Here is a 13590-nt window from a genome sequence, read left to right as displayed (position 1 = left end):
AAAAGTTATTAAAAAATATAATGAAGAACCATGATAGAACAAAATAAAGAAAAGCAAAAATATCTGAGAAACCAGAGTGACTCTGGAGATGCACAGAGCAGAAACTAATGGTCAGGCTTGTCAGGATGGTCCTCTGGTCTGAACTGGCTCCATTTATTTTCTTTCTGCTCTTGCCCCATTGTGCTCCAAGTCTACTCTCTTGTGATGGAATCCTATTTCCCTAGCTTCAGTCACAGGCTTTGGCTAGGGGAGGAACATTTTGCCGAGACTGCACATAATGCTGGAGTGCAGCATTGTGAAAGCTAGAGTCAAAGATAAACAGAGACTGCTGTTTAAAGGATGCATCATTAGAGAATTGTTTCTTATGCTGGAGGATAAGAAACTAGAGATCCTGGCCCTGCAGGTCTCTTGTTAATAAAAGCCAGCCATTCAGAAAGTATAAAACTCTTTCCCTTCATGCTCTTATTCACCATCTCATTGCCACCTCACACTTCCCTGTTGGTTTTTACCCAGTATTCTTTGACTTTCACTTCTTTGTATCAATTAAATGTATAAATTCTATGAAGTCACTATCTCACTTGCCAAAAGCATGTTTTTTGTTGTTGTTGTTTTTTGTTTGTTTTTGTTGTTGTTGTTGTTTTTGAGACAGAGTCTTGCTCTTTCACCCAGGCTGGAGTGCAGTGGCGCTATCTCTGCTCACTGCAAGCTCCGCCTCCTGGGTTCATGCCATTCTTTTGCCTCAGCCTCTCGAGTAGCTGGGACTACAGGCGCCCACCACCACGCCCTGCTAATTTTGTTTTTGTATTTTTAGTAGAGACGGGGTTTCACCATCTTAGCCAGGATGGTCTCGATCTCCTGATCTCGTGATCCACCCACCTCAGCCTCCCAAAGTGCTGGGATTACAGGCGTGAGCCACTGTGCCTGGCCAAAGCATGTTTTAAGAGATAAAAAATTGGAGCAAAATGGCTCAAATAGAAGGAAAGACATTTGAGAAAGAAAAAAAAGGATTTATTGTTTTAGCAGCATGAAGATCTTAATCCTGGAGTTAGCTAACATTTTTCTAGTTGTTTGTACATTTTATTTAAAAATAAGCAGTCTGTGTGACTCTTGTGAAGGTATCTGCCATGGGGAAATACTTTGCAAGATTAGGAGAGAAAAGAAGAAAATCTAATCTTATTTGAAAATTATAGCCCTAGAAAATAAAAGAGATTAATAAAAGCAGTGTTTCCCTAAAAAGCATGATATGTGCCACCAATAGTACACACCATGATTTTAGGTAGTACTGTATACTGCACTAAATAACACTAAATACTACATAATGTGAAGGTAATTCTGTTTTCATACTTCCGATTATATCAAAGAGGTATCTCATTTGATGCTATTATGTTTTATCACAGTAATTCTTGCTAATTTCTCTTTATAACAAAGATTAATCAAACCCTAGACTCAGCTCTTTTATAACAGAGAATATTAATATTATGAAGTTGGTGCCCAAAAAAACGCAATTATTTTTGCACCAACCTCATACATTTAAAGTAGGCATATACTTTTCTTCATTTTTGAATTTAAATTTCTTTTTTTATTTCTAAAATTTTTGTGGGTACATAGTAGGTGTATATATTTATTATGTACATGAGATGTTTTGATACAGGGATGCAATGTGAAATAAGCACATCATGGAGAATGGGGTATCCATCCCTTCAAGCATTTATCCTTTGAGTTACAAACAATCCAAATAGATCCTTTAAGTTATTTTAAAATATACAATTATTATTGACTATAGTCATCCCATTATGCTATCAAATAGTGGGTCTTAGTCATTCTTTCTATTTTTCTTTTGTACCCATTAACCATCCCCACCTCCCCTGATACCTCCACTACCCTTCCCAAGCTCTGATAACCATCCTTCTACTTTCTATGTCCATGAGTTCAATTGATTTGATTTTTAGATCCCACAAATAAGTGAGAACATGCAGTATTTGTCTTTCTGTGCCTGCCTTATTTCATTTAACATAATGACCTCTAGTTCCATCCGTGTTGTTGTAAGTGATAGAATCTCATTCTTTTTTATGGCCAAGTAGTACTCCATCGTGTAGATATACCACAGTTTCTTTATCCATTCATCTGTTGATGAACACTTAGGTTGCTTCCAAACCTTGGCTATTGTAAACAGTGCTGCAGCAAGCATAGGAGTGCAGATATCTCTTTGATATACTGATTTCCTTTCTTTTGGGTGTACAACCAGCAGTGGGATTGCTGAATCATACAGTAGCTTAATTTTTAGTTTTTTGAGGAACCTCCAAACTGTTCTCCATAGTGGCTGTACTAATTTACATTCCCACTAACAATGTACAAGGGTTCCCTTTTATCCACATCCTAACCAATGTTTGGCATTGCCTGTCTTTTGGATACAAGCCATTTTAACTGGGGTGAGATTGAGATGATATCTCATTGTACTTTTCTTTCTACATAAAGTTACTTAATTAGTGAACCAATGTTAAGAAAAATAATATTGCAAGATATACATGAATATGAAAGTAGCTAGGCTGTGGTATGACACGCAAACATTTATTTCTTGCTCATATAAAGTTGGCTGATATTCCAGACAGCTCTAGAAGCAACCATCCTCTCAGAGAACTTCTTGGTCAGTATGGAAGGAAAGGAGACAGCATGGAAAATTGCAGACAAGCTCTTACATACTTCTAACCGGAAAGTTTTACATACCCCTTGTACTCACATTTTATTAGTCAAAGCAAGACATATGGCCATGCTTAATTTCAAGGGAGTGTGGAAATGTGATCCACCTGAATGCTTACTCAGGGAGGAGAATGACAGTATTCGTGATCAACAGTACTGTCTAACACCTATTTGAATGGCTTAAGTTTGAGGTTCACTGGGAGGAACCTGTTTCCAGTTAACAAGGAAACAGACCAATGAGTGACTACATGAAGAAAATTAAGGAGAAAATCCAGACACCTCTTGGTGCATGGATAGTATAGAATAAACTAGTCAACAGAATTCCCTTTTGGCATTTGATTTAATTTAGTTTTACAGAATTCAAACGGTGATGTAATTCATTCACAAAAAATACTCCCATCTCCTTGATATCTTATATTTTGTTTATTCAGGTTTGTTACACCATTCATCCAGTGCTTAGATGTGTTGTCTCTTTAATGGAGCAGATTTGTCTGGGTGGCAATACTGTATCAGTGACAGAGCATTCATTTCCTCTGCTCTTCTTGTCTTACAGACTTGGATTCACTTGCTGGTCATCATTGGTAGCATCTTGTCTTATTTTTTATTTGCCATAGTTTTTGGAGCCATGTGTGTAACTTGCAACCCACCATCCAACCCTTACTGGATTATGCAGGAGCACATGCTGGATCCAGTATTCTACTTAGTTTGTATCCTCACGACGTCCATTGCTCTTCTGCCCAGGTATGGTATTTATTTTATCATTGAGAGAATAAATGGAATCATAGGCTAAGAATCCTTCAAGCAACTACACTACTAAGAATGGTTGGCAGGCCACCCTGTTTAGTAGTGAGAAAGTCAATTTGTGTCCTAGTTAAAATATTGGTTTTTAACTCTTTTATCAGAGAACGAAAGTGGCTTAAGCAAACCGAGAGACTGATTTATCTCTCATGAAAAAGTTTATCTGGTTGACAGTTTACAGGGATAGGGTAGCTTTGCTTCACAGGGTTATCTAAGGACCTAGATCCTTTTCTCTATCTTTTTACTTTGCTGTCTCCCAAGGGTCAGGCCCTTGTTTGGGTCCATTTCGTGCTGCCACAGTGGAATACCACAGGTAACTTATAAACAGAAATTTATTGGCTCACAGTTTTGGAGGCTGAAAAGTCTAACGTCAAGCCACCAGAAGATTTGACGATCCGTATTCCAAGATGGCACCTTGAACACTGCACCTTCAGATGGTGGAAGGGCAAAGAGGCAAAAGGGGATCAAACTCGCCCTCTTATAATGGCATTAATCTCACTCAGGAGGGCTCTGCCTTATCACCTCTTAAAGGTCCTATCTCTTAATATTGTAAAAACAGCCGCTAAATTTCAACATGAGTTTTGGAGGGAATAAACATTCCAACCATAGCAGCCCTCATCTCATGACGGAAGGTGACTACTCAGCTGATCCTCAGCCCTGCTTGCCCCTGTATACAGGAATGGGAAAGTTGAGGGCAAGCAGCTTTGTTTTTATATTTTTGTTTGTTTGTTTGTTTTTCATGTAGTGGCATGAACCTACGTATGTACATTGTAACTGAGTGGCTAAAATCTTGGAGTTTCTAAAAGGAAGAAAGGGAGGCTGGGTGTTGAGGGACAAGTAGCAGTCTCTACTACAATCTGTAAGCACTGAACACTTTTCAACTTTCCTCCCTTATCTGAGTTCAGTTATTCCCCCAGTTCTAGTTTAATCTGATTTATAGTATTGTATGGGATGGAAATGACTAAGAAGAATACATGGGTTTTTAATATATAGATTCTTGGAACTCAGAACTCATCATCTCTGCAGTTTCACAAAATCTGTTTAGTTGAAAATATTATAACAAATAGTTGTTCTGCTTTTTTAAACATAAATGAGAGTCATAATGGTAAGTTCATGTTATTCTATAACAGCGTCAACAAACTGTGGCAAACAGGCCAAATTTGGCCTACTGTCTGATTTTGTAAATAAAGCTTTGTTAGAATATAGCCATACTCACTTATATATGATCTATGGCTGCTTATGCAATACAAAAGCAGAACTGAATAGTTCCAACAATGTTTGTCTGGCTCCCAGTGCCTAAAATATTACTATCCAGCCCTTTACAGAAAAGGTTTGCCCGCTCTGATCTGTAACTGTATCATACGGCACAGTGGACACAATCCTTTGTTGCTGATGAATGTCTCTTCCAGAAATGCATAAGAAAACCCATCTGAGTTACTCAATGGTACTTATATATAACAATATCACTGTGAAACTAAGATACTTCTATAGTGCTCACTGCTATTGCCAGCTTCCAGATTGAAAACTGACAAGATGAACTTACAGAATTTCTGAAAAAACAATTACTTAAAGGTTTTAGCTTTAAAAATTCTGGGCCTTTAACAGTATAGTTCTAATATTATCGTGGTATGCTAAAAAATGACTCCCTAAAAGATTTCCATGTCCTAATCCCTGTAACCTGTAAATTTTATCTTATGTGGCAAGAAAAGAACTTTGCATAAGTGATTACATTATGGATCTTGAGACAAAGAGATTAGTTATCCAGGTGGATCCTAAATGTAACCACAAGTGTCCTTATAAGAAAGAGGCAGAGGTAGATTTGACACAGAAGAGGAGAAGGCACTATGACTATGGGATCATGGATTCCTTAGCCACAAGCCAAGAAATGTCAGAAGCCACCAGAAGCTGGAAGAGGCAAGGAATAGATTCTCTACTAGAGGGTCCAGAGGGAGCATGCCCTTTCCAATACCTTGATTTTGGTGAAATTACCAGTGAAGCTAATTTCATAATTTTTTGCCTTGAAAACATTGAGAGAATAATTTTTGTAATTCTAAGCTACCAAGTTTGTAATAACGTGGTATAGCAGTCATAGGAAACTAATACAGATTTGGGTACTCAGAATAGGTTTCTGCTATAACAAATGCCTAAAACTGTGGAAGTGGCTTTGAAACTGGATAATGGGCAGAGGCAGGATGAATTTTGGCACATAATAGAAAAATTCTCCTAGACTTCCTTACACAGGCTCTTGGTAGAAATATGGACATTTAAGTTGTAACCAGTGATCTTGATAGCTACATTTACTTATTAGTTCCAATATTTTATTTTAGGTTTTCTACATATACAGTAATGCCATTAGCAAATAATGACCAGTGTGTTTCTTTCTTTCCAATACATAGGCACTTAATTTTTCTCATTGACCTGGCTAGGGAAGCTTGTCTTGTTTCTGATCCCAGAAGGAAAGGTTTCCATATTTCCCTGTTAATTATGATGTTTTATATAGAATTTTATGACTATACCATTAACCAGATTAAAGAAGTTCCATTCTATTCCTTATTTTCACATTTAAAACATATATAAATTTGTGTATCCATTGAGATAAGATTTTCTTTGTCACACTGTTAGTGTAGTAAATTACATTAATTGCTTTTATAATATGAAAACAATCTTGCATTCCTGAAAAATTAAGTTACTGTTGGTGAGGTTTCAGAAGAAAATGAAGAAGTCAGAGAAAGCCTGTATCATCAGATGCAGAGAATACATGTATCATCATACACAGAAAGTTGCTAGAAATATGAATTTTCAAGTACACTGATGAGGACTCGGAAGAAAATGAGGAACATGCTTGGGAATTTGAGGGAAGTGGATCTTTCAAATACTGGCAGAAAAATTAGCTAAATTGTGTTCTACAGTAATATGGAAAGCAGAATTTGTAAGGAATGAACTTGGATATTTGGCGGAGGAGGTTTCTAAGCAAAGTGTCAAAGGTGTGTCCTGATTTACTGCTTATAGTAAAATGTGAGAGGAAAGAGACTGAAGGGAAAACTGCTAAGCCACAAGGAACTTGGTTTAGGAAATTCTCAGTCTATCCAGATTGCAAAAGTTGCTAAAATTAGGAGATTGACTGTTAGTAGTATGCTCTGGAGAGAAGTCTGAGAGCATAGCTGGACAACCTTTCTGCTAGTGCTGAAGAGATTAGTTATGTGATTCCTAGATCTCCTCAACCATTGCAGTAGTAACCAGGAAAAGAAATGAGGTTATACAGGAAAGATCTGTGGTGGCCCCTCTTATCTAGTGGCATAAATCCAAGTGACATACATAGGAGAGTCACAAGACTTTTGAGAATGTTATACCAGAAGAAACACTGCCAGCTTAGTCTAGAAAGGGACACGTTTGTGGTACTTTGTTACAATAGCCATAGGAAACTGGTACAAATAGCATTTTTAACACTTACTATGTGTCAACACTCTGCCTGCTTTGTATGTATTGTCTCATTTAACCTAACATTAAGCCTATGTAGCAACTATTTATATCTCTACTTTTATAGATGTTTAGTTTTGTTTTTTAATAAACACTTATATGGCAATTACTATTTTCTAATTGCTTTACAAATATTAATTTATTTAATATTGTTTTATCTCCATTTTGTATTAGAGTTCGGTTACCCTCCCCCTTTATTTCAGGAGCCAAGTGGCCACCAGACCCTTTTACTTTTTTAATTCGTTAGTATTTGGGGGGGTTTTCCGTAATGCATTTGAGATGAATTTAATTCTAATGATGTTCCTTGTCACCTAGGTTTGTATACAGAGTTCTTCAGGGATCCCTGTTTCCATCTCCAATTCTGAGAGCTAAGCACTTTGACAGACTAACTCCAGAGGAGAGGACTAAAGCTCTCAAGAAGTGGAGAGGGGCTGGAAAGATGAATCAAGTGACATCAAAGTATGCTAACCAATCAGCTGGCAAGTCAGGAAGAAGACCCATGCCTGGCCCTTCTGCTGTATTTGCAATGAAGTCAGCAACTTCGTGTGCTATTGAGCAAGGAAACTTATCTCTGTGTGAAACTGCTTTAGATCAAGGCTACTCTGAAACTAAGGCCTTTGAGATGGCTGGACCCTCCAAAGGTAAAGAAAGCTAGATACCCTCCTTGGAGTTGCCAGTATTCTTTCAAGGTTGGAAGAGGGATTTTGAAGAGGTATCTCTCCAAGCAAGAATGACTTGTTTTTCCATAAGGGACATGAGCATTTTACTAGGCTTGGAAGAGCTGACATGATGAGCATTATTGTATGTTTGTATATACATTTGTGATAGAGGGCTAGAGTTTGACCTAGACAGAGTTTAAGGAAGTGAAATATTTAATTCAGAACCAAATGCTTTTGTAAAACTTTTTGGATTTTGTAAAAGCATTTTCATTCTCTTAGAAATTCAAGTATTTTCAAGGGGAGTCATTTGAGATATATTTATTTTACTAGGAGATCTTATATTCTAGGGAAATGCTTTAAATGGTCAGGCTCCAATCAGAATTTTTTTATTAAGAAAAAAGTAGTTTTTAATACATTGGTTAGGACTCAGAGGAAATATGGAAAAAACATTGTAGATGGTTAATTTACAGATAAAATCCCAAGAGCCTTTTAAACAACAAGGTACCTAAAATAGGGTATAATTATACTGCTTAAAATACAGTTAGTGCCTATTAATAGCTTTTTATTTCCTATGGGAAGATGCTTTTGGTCTTCTGGCTGAAGATGTAGGCATACCTCTCTGCTCATTTCAATGTTTTCCTGAGGTGGAGCCTTCATTGGAAAGGGGAAAGAGGGATTCTAGGGTTTCATCAGGGACCAGGAATGCATTCCTCTGTCAGGTTCCAATCAAGAGAAAACCTTTTATGAGATCTGCCTCTGTATAGATGTTGTCAGTTAGGAAACTGAAGCCATAGGTCAGGCAGACATCAGCTCAGCCTGTGGCCCATTGGGTGATTTCCTGTATTTTAAAACTGACAGTAGCCTGATCAAAGTGATAACAATCAATTTCAAAACAATCTTCCAGAGACCACTTGAAGGTTCATAGTTTTTACAATACCCTGAGACTTTTCAGGTGTTGGAGCCTCTAAAATATGAGATATAAACAGAAACTAACACAAGTTGTTCTCTGGAGGTTTCTATGAGGTTCTTAGAAAAATTTGGTTTTAAAATACATTTGAGGACAGGAATGTCTATAGCAAGTTTACTGCTATTGCAAATCATGTATGCTGGCTTTAGTTGTAACAAAGAAATGATTTTATTCTAAGTAAGGCCAGGTACTACTATAAAATCATATATTCCTGTTGAAGTTCTTTTGAAATCCTGTCTCTATTTATTATATTTGAAAGTTGTCAGCCACCAGTCATCCAGAATTTCCTTCCTGAATCTCCATGCTCATATGCAATGTCTACATCAAGGTCTTCTTAATGACTATTATTCTCAGGGTTTAGTTTTCTACCTTCTGCCTACTATTTTGGTCTGACATTTTTGTAGCCTTCTGTTATTATTGCAAATAGTCTTTTACATAAGCTGATTTCGAGGACTTTCAAAATCTCACATAGCTAATGGAAGTTGCTTTCTGCTTTCTTATGACTGTTTTTATAAATAAACTGTTTCATAAATAATGTATACTGGAAAATTGTCATCACTCTTGTAAACATTTGCCAAATCCAACTGTAATTAGTACCAGAACTTAGAAGGAAAGTCACAAAGCATGCCTTTTACCAGAATATTGCTTTGCTTTTTCTTATATGGAAAATCACTGATGTCATATCATTTATTATCCTCACAGCAGCTGGCATTCGTTCCCTGAAATCGTCGTCTCCTGATAAACAGTAATTTAGAGATATGTTCACTTGTAAATAAAAAGGTTAGAATCTAAGGACAAAGAATGATCCAAAAATACTAAGGAAAAAGAACAATTTTCAATTTTCAGAATTGAATTATCTGTACATATGAATAGAGGAAAATACTGAGTGCTAATGTTACAGGGCCACAATCTCATATCCACAATTCCAAAATCTCCAAACCTCTGAAAACTGAAATATTTTTCATAAATTAGGCATAAATTCTATGCCCTGAACAAATGTAAAGCTATTTATGTACTTTGCTTAATGGAATCATTCATATACTTTGCTACAAAAATATTAATATATTTCATTACTGAATGCTAAACTGTATTTCTTTTTAAAATTTGGAAAATTTTTAATTCTGAAACACAATCTAGACCTTAGGCTAAAGAGGTTGGGATCTGTATGAAGCCTTTAAAGGGTCACATTTACAAGTCAATAACTCTTTTACATAAAGTTACCCAAGTTTATGTGATCTGGTGTTCAGTGTATTTCACCAAATTTGGGGGGGACCAAGTATTATATCATTGCTCTCAGTAGATAAGAACATTGATTAATATATACATTTTGGGATATAATCTTATTACAAAAGATGTATAAAATAATTGTATTGGGTTCCCAAAATGTACTCTAGATGTTAAAGATCTGTGTGCCCTTACCAGGACTAAAGTTCCCACTGGACACTTAATGGGCAATTTGAGACTATTAGCAACCTCTAATTTCAGACCAGTCAAGGAGCCATTGATCCTCTAAAATAAAAGAGCATGTACCTGTGAGAGTGAGATATAAGGGAGGTGAATTGTGATTGGTAAGCAGGGTGCCAGCATGCTGTTATAGAGACAGAAACAATTTCTTAGGACTTGCCACCCATATCCATCCAAAAAAAAAAAAGGTGATTAGACCATTACCATTTTATTTGTATTAAGAATTATTTAAAATAAGTATAATATATATATTTCACTGAGCCTAAGTTGAGCAGGCTAAAAGTTGATACATTGAGTATGTAGCTACAACTGTAACAAAACTGACATATGTTCTTGAACTTTCATACAATCGTGACCACAATTCAGTTGCTGGATTTCACACTCTCCTTAGGTTTATACAAACTGAAGGACAGGAGATGAATAGTATAGAAATTGCTACAACTTTTTGAATTTCAACTATGTTTACACACAGAAAATATACAAAAATACATGTATAAAATTGCAGGTAGTATCTATTTGGAATGCTGAGGCAGTCCAGGTTGCTGGTGGAGGTTAGTAGGGAATCCTAGTTGTTTAAAAGGCAAAATGGATGCCTGACTAATTAAATTAAGTATATATGAAGATTTGTGTTTTAAAGTTTTTTAGTGGGGAAAAATACTTTTTACCACTAATTGCTTCAGAAATTGAGTTGCGTAAAGTGGCCTAGACCTAAAAATCATTTCTAAAATTTTAATTACCAATGAGAAGAAACCAGATATTAAACATTTTTGAGGAAAATTACAAAATGTTTTACTCCATGCAAAGTTTTACTGTGCTCTAAAATATGCTGTTTATGACTTTGTTGGTATGGATGAACGCAAGCAAACTGAAAAATAAATTTAATTAAACGAGGGATGCAAATTAATTTTCTTTTTAAAAAATTGCATCTCTCATCTAAATTCTCTTTTGCAAAGTTTAATATCCAGTTCTTTGCCACATAAGTAAAACAAAATATTGCCCATAAATATAGATGTAGTTGTTGCAGTCTCAATCAGCCAACTCATATATCCTGAACAAACCCAGCTATGAGGACAGTTCTATAGAGACTCTTCTATAAAATTATGATCTTGATATACATCCAGAATGGGGGTCCAATAATGTCAAGTGTTAATATTGATATCTAAAGAACTTTGCATTCAATATGTCTTGCTACCTAAATGGATGACATTGGTCTTTTATTGCTGTCTTTTATCAGTTCTCAGAATTATGCAAACATTAGAAGGGGGTAATAGTAAATACTTGAAACATGTAAATTATCTTGGCTTTTAATAAATCAAATGACGAGTTACTGGGTTCAGCACACCAACATGGCACATGTATACATATGTAACTAACCTGCACGTTGTGCACATGTACCCTAAAATTCAAAGTGTAATAAAAAAAAATTGTGGGGTATAAAAAAAGAAAAAGAAAAGCAAGTCTCCAATGTTAACACTGAAATTTACCACTACGCACTGAGCTTGAGAAACAAAAACTGGTAGAGATAATTAATCAGCCTAAATCTCTATGTCTTTTTTTGTGATAGGATAAAAGAGACCATTCCATAACCTGTTACTGTAGCACCTGCATGATTTTAAATCTCGCCAGAGTCGATAATTTTGTGCTGCAGTCATGGTTAGGCCTGGCAAAAGGACAAAGTCTGCTTTGTTTGCTTTTGTAAAGTCTTTCATTGAACTTGAAATAAGAGAAAAATGAAGGTGAAAAAATAAATTGAAAAAAATTAGTCCAAAACAAACATGCAAATTTGCAGTGCACGATTGAGCATTTCTGTCCATGAAAAGTGCTTCTGTACAGCTCTCTGCAGGCAGCTCTTCACAGTCAAGAAGGCCATTTTCTTTTAGTGTAGCTGGCAAAAGTCTCTGATCATCCTTATAATTAGTTTAGGAGAAAGGTCTGGATGTAAATCTGTCTTTTAATCCATTCGACGAAATATGACACATTACTATAAACGCCAGGCCCCAGGACTTTGGAAAAGCAGACGGAGCCCCATGAAGTTAATCCAAATAATGTCCACCGTCCTCCAGGCTTCTCACAAACAAGAGGTCCACCGCTGTCACCCTGCAATAAGTAACGATGGGAGTTAGGAACTGGCATTTCAGGGCAGTAATGTGTGTCCATGCTATCCTGAGGATACAATAAAGCTAAACCCAGATTAACCAACTTGGAAAGTTTCAACAAAGCTTTCCTTGTCAGCCTGTGGAGGAGTTGTGCTTTCCACTGTAAAAATAGAACTTTCAAATAAACATCTTAAACTCTGATCATTAAAAGGGTGGAGTGGCTTGGGAAGAAATTATATTTTTCCCCCAGGAAATTACCTTTTTCAGGCATTTTCTGCACTTATAAAAATATGTCATAAAGTTTTAAAAAAGTATCAGAACTAATTACCTCAAAATTGACCTCATTCTAATTTAAGCTTGACTTATGACTGTGGAAAGTACCCAAAATGGAATAAAGATCCCCCACACACACAGTACTGCAAACATATTCTAAAATATCTATTTTCAAGATTCTTGCTTTGTGAATGAATACATTAAGTATAACACAATTTGGGGTCCCTTACTACACTTCTTAATAGTTCTTAGGACTTTTTAATTTGGCATAGTTGAATACAAAATAAGACCACTTAAAATTATAATGAATCATTAATAGCCTGTATTTTATTTCATATATATAGGGATTTTCATTCATGATATTTAAGGATTCCAGTTGAACTATATTCAGTTTTTCCCCCAAATATAGTTAATGATAAAATGCTATGGCATTAGAGATAGCAATACTTGCTACATCTGAAAACAAAGGTGTATTCTGCACTGCCTCAAAAAAGAAGAGCTGATATCATGGAAAATAAAAGAGTAAATACGTGAATTCATTGTGGAAGGTTACAAATACTCCTTGACCTACAAGACTTTCAAAATTAGAAGCATATCTATGGTCTTCCTACTTGGTATTGTTGAAGAACATAGGACTAATGTTTCCTGATCCTCTTCTAAACATTTTCCACATATTAGCTCATTTAATCTTTACAAAATACCTAAGAGTTTATATTATTTATTATATCTGTTTTGGAGATGATGAAACAGAAGCACAGGTTAAATAACTTATTCATTGGCAGAGGCTAGATTTGAATCCAGGCAGTCTGGTAACAGGATTCCAACTCTATAACTACTAGGCTACCCTGCTTCTTAGGAACATTAGGGAATATTATTGCTATGAAAGAGAAATTAGGCCCGGCGTGCTGGCTCACACCTGTAATCCCAGCACTTTGGGAGGCCGAGGCAGGCAGATGACTTGAGGTCAGGAGTTCCAGACCAACTTGATCAACATGGTGAAACCCTGTCTCTACTCAAAATACAAAAATTAGCCAGGTGTGGTTGTGGAAACCTGTAATCCCAGCTACTCTGGAGGCTGAGGCAGGAGAATCCCTTGAACCCAGGAGTTGGAGGTTGCAGTGAGCTGAGATCACGCCACTGCACTCCAGCCTGGGAGACA

The 13590-nt window shown here is 36.2% G+C and overlaps 2 protein-coding genes across 14 annotated transcripts in view; one reads left to right on the top strand and one right to left on the bottom strand.

Annotated features, from left to right (window-relative positions):
- ATP10D (ATPase phospholipid transporting 10D (putative)) overlaps positions 1-9133 on the top strand; it is a 113810-nt gene extending 104677 nt beyond the window's left edge. For all 11 annotated transcript variants that reach the window (XM_063808919.1, XM_063808918.1, XM_054683164.2 and 8 more), the window contains 2 exons: positions 3251-3438; positions 7288-9133. In XM_063808919.1, coding sequence (XP_063664989.1) covers positions 3251-3438; positions 7288-7627 — 528 coding nt within the window. In that variant the 3' untranslated portion in view covers positions 7628-9133. The remainder of the gene's footprint in view (positions 1-3250; positions 3439-7287) is intronic.
- A 1121-nt stretch (positions 9134-10254) lies between these two features.
- CORIN (corin, serine peptidase) overlaps positions 10255-13590 on the bottom strand; it is a 251514-nt gene continuing 248178 nt past the window's right edge. For all 3 annotated transcript variants that reach the window (XM_001153181.7, XM_009447950.5, XM_063808926.1), the window contains one exon: positions 10255-12159. In XM_001153181.7, coding sequence (XP_001153181.1) covers positions 11977-12159 — 183 coding nt within the window. In that variant the 3' untranslated portion in view covers positions 10255-11976. The remainder of the gene's footprint in view (positions 12160-13590) is intronic.

The sequence above is a fragment of the Pan troglodytes genome, chromosome 3 (genome assembly GCF_028858775.2).
Source record: "Pan troglodytes isolate AG18354 chromosome 3, NHGRI_mPanTro3-v2.0_pri, whole genome shotgun sequence".
Lineage (NCBI taxonomy): Eukaryota > Metazoa > Chordata > Mammalia > Primates > Hominidae > Pan > Pan troglodytes.
This window is presented reverse-complemented; position numbering and strand designations above follow the sequence as displayed.